The sequence below is a fragment of the Ixodes scapularis genome, unplaced genomic scaffold (assembly GCF_016920785.2).
Source record: "Ixodes scapularis isolate PalLabHiFi unplaced genomic scaffold, ASM1692078v2 PGA_scaffold5__190_contigs__length_132052651, whole genome shotgun sequence".
Taxonomy (NCBI): domain Eukaryota; kingdom Metazoa; phylum Arthropoda; class Arachnida; order Ixodida; family Ixodidae; genus Ixodes; species Ixodes scapularis.
Genome location: NW_024609880.1, coordinates 82,688,806 through 82,692,050, shown reverse-complemented (window position 1 = coordinate 82,692,050; position 3,245 = coordinate 82,688,806). Strand labels below are relative to the sequence as shown.

The following is a 3,245-nucleotide window of genomic DNA, read 5'->3' as shown; positions in this document are numbered from 1 at the left end:
ACCCTGTTATATACACTCCACAATCTTCACCACAGAACCTTCGCGTCCTCCAAAGCCAAAAGATAACAAAGAACTCATCTCTTTCCACCACAATAATCAAACGACCTTGACAATCCTACAAAGCCCCCTCACCAACACAACCTATCTCCTCTCTCCCGGAAGACGATCGACCTTCGCGTACATAGCACACCCTCCTCCTCTCCTCCCCGGCCCACAATCCCAAAACAACCCGGCAACAAAAGATACTAATCCACCTGATCCAAACCAAAGACACAAAGGAGGAAACCACTTACACCCTTTCACAATCAACAACCACTTAACAAAACTCTCAAATCCGCAAGAAGGTTTTTGCACTGCTGCTAAGCTGTAACGACACTTGACTAATGCAGTTGCCCATTGATTTCATTCTTATTGTTTCCTTTACAACCCTTTTGATGTCGTTTACTTCCCTGTGTATTATTTCTGTTTCGGACCAGCGTGGTATACAATTATTACATTCTTGAACATGTTTCGCTATTTCCGAATCAGTCGCGTTGTTTTTTACATTTCTTTTGTGTTCATTCAATCTATTATTTATACACCTCGACGTTTGACCCACATACTTAAAACCACATTCTAGGGGAATTTCGTATACCACTCCATTATCACACGGAATAGACTTTTCTCGATGCATTTTTGTGCATTCCCTTACACTCTTGTGGAAGGGCGTGAGCTTACTCAATTTATAGTCGGAACTAAAAACCAGATCAACATCGAACTTTTTTGCACAAGCCTTCAAGTTGTGAGAAATTTTGTGATAGTACGGAATTACAGCAGTTCTATGTTTTGGCCTTTGCTTTGGTTCTGCTCTACATTTGTCTGCGAATTTTACGGATAACTGTTTCCCTACGAATGCATCCTGATAACCAGCACTGTTTAGCCTTCTCCACTGCCTTTTCACTGATTCAGCCAAGAAATGAGTACATGATCTGTCCATTGCATTTGTGATTAAAGACCTGACAATACCTGCTTTGACTGTTTTTGAATGGCAACTGTTTTTTGATAGCAGCGGTTTTGCGTTTTCTTTTCCATATTCCCAACATAGCCCTTTTTCATTGTGAATCATAAGCTCTAAAAACTGCAGTTTACCATTCATGGGTCGTTCGACTGTAAACCTCAGTTCCGGGGCAGCCGATCTGATCAATGCTTCCAGAGTGTCAGACAATCCCTCCCGAAAAGAACAGATCAAAATGTCATCGACATATCTTTTCACAAAACAGGATTCGGACGTCAGTTCTTGCAACTTATCAGATACAATGCAATCCAAAGAATTTAGGTAAATTTCCGCTAACGCCGGTGCTACACTCGACCCAATGCATACTCCCTCTTTCTGTAAATACTTTTTTCCTTGATACTCTACTATTGTTGACTGCAAGTAATAATCAAGAACGGCAAGAAAACTGTCCACCGATATGCCTGACCGCGATTGGAACCTTACCAAATTCATTTCAAGCACCCCTTTTACCCTTTCCAACAGACGACTCTTCTCTAATGAGTAATAAAGATCCTTGATGTTCATTGACAACATATCTCCTTCCTTTCCATGATGACCTTCGAGTACCGTGATCAACTCACTCGAATTTCTCAGTGACAAAGACTTATCTAGAATTGCATGATTTAAACCTTTTTGAAGAAACACGGAAACTACCTTCTGCCAAGTGCCATTCTCATTGATCACCACTCTAAGTGGCATCTCCGGTTTATGATCCTTAATGAAGAACTTTACGCTCAACGCTGATTTCGACAGATTTACCATGGTCTTTGCTACGTCCTTAAATTCGTCTTCCTCTAAAATTGAAACTATATTTTTCTTTAACTTTCCGATGTTTCCACCCCATTCTTGAAACAAGGATTCCATCGCTTCACCCGTTTTCGTTTGAAATGACGATTTTGAAAGAACCGCGAATCTACCGGATTTATCCGTTTGTAGCAATTGTAATGACCGATCCTCTAACTCTTTTCTAACCGAACTGACGACACGAAAATCCCTTTTCTCATTTGGGTATCCAATGCCCATTACGTTTTCCATTCTGCCAACAGCCTGTTCAATAAACGCCGCTCTTTCCTCATGCCTGACTATTCTTGCAACCGACTGTATAGAAGAAAATACATCCACCCTTGACGGTTTTACATCAATACAAAACTTCGGTCCGTTTTCCAACACTGCTTGCGTTTTCCTTGATAACATTACGCCACCCGGATTGATAACAGAACCTCCACACATCCGATTGAAAAAACTAAAAACCCGTGAGTCTCTATCCCTTCCCTCCTGAGATTTCATCTTAATGCTATCCAGAACATGCCTTCGTTTGACATACCACATACGGTTGAAAACTGTCCGCCTGATGCTGTTCCAAATGATGTAGTCCCTGTGCCGCTTGAAATCACCTCCCACCAGGAGCTCCCAAAGTGTTTCGGAAGCGCTGCGTATTTCTTTGATCCGGTGACTTGAGGCTTCTCTGTACGCCTTGAGGATCCTCTTCTTGCCGCTCCAATGGCCCCCCGACGCTGACAGATGTTTGAATGCAGCTGGGTCCACGAACCTTTTTCGGAGGCAGATGCCGAAATATGCAACCTCGGCCTCCAGCTCCGCCAGTCGACGTCCCAGTCGGTCCAGTACTTCTACTGCTTGAGAAATCCAGGCGGTCGGTGTCGTTGATGATGCGGTTGTACATGAGAAGGGGACCAAGCCTGCTTCAGGTATAATCAATGATATCGTAGTGAGTGCGCAGGCGAGCTGGTGAAAATTAACCATTCTGATGTTAGCCTGAGACTGAGGCAGGAAATGAGGAAGTTTCAAAGTAGAAGAAAAAGGAACAGTCGAGGATACGTCTCTAACACAGCTAAAGACAAGTTTATTTGGTCAGCCTGTTATATACACTCCACAATCTTCACTACAGAACCTTCGCGACCTCCAAAGCCAAAAGATAACAAAGAACTCATCTCTTTCCACCACAATAATCAAACGACCTTGACAATCCTACAAAGCCCCCTCACCAACACAACCTATCTCCTCTCTCCCGGAAGACGATCGACCTTCGCGTACATAGCACACCCTCCTCCTCTCCTCCCCGGCCCACAATCCCAAAACAACCCGGCAACAAAAGATACTAATCCACCTGATCCAAACCAAAGACACAAAAGAGGAAACCACTTACACCCTTTCACAATCAACAACCACTTAACAAAACTCTCAAATCCGCAAG

General features: G+C 43.3%; 1 protein-coding gene across 1 annotated transcript; it reads right to left on the bottom strand.

Moving 5' to 3' along the window:
• Positions 1 to 328: 328 nt before the first annotated feature.
• On the bottom strand, positions 329 to 2,794 carry LOC115330130. The gene has a single exon (XM_029991823.2). It carries the CDS (start codon positions 2,792 to 2,794, stop codon positions 329 to 331), a length of 2,466 nt encoding a protein of 821 aa, XP_029847683.2.
• Between the last annotated feature and the right edge of the window lie 451 nt (positions 2,795 to 3,245).

Coding starts and splice junctions, on each gene's coding strand:
- LOC115330130 (XM_029991823.2), bottom strand. CDS start 2,794: ATGGTTAATTTTCACCAGCTCGCCTGCGCACTCACTACGATATCATTG.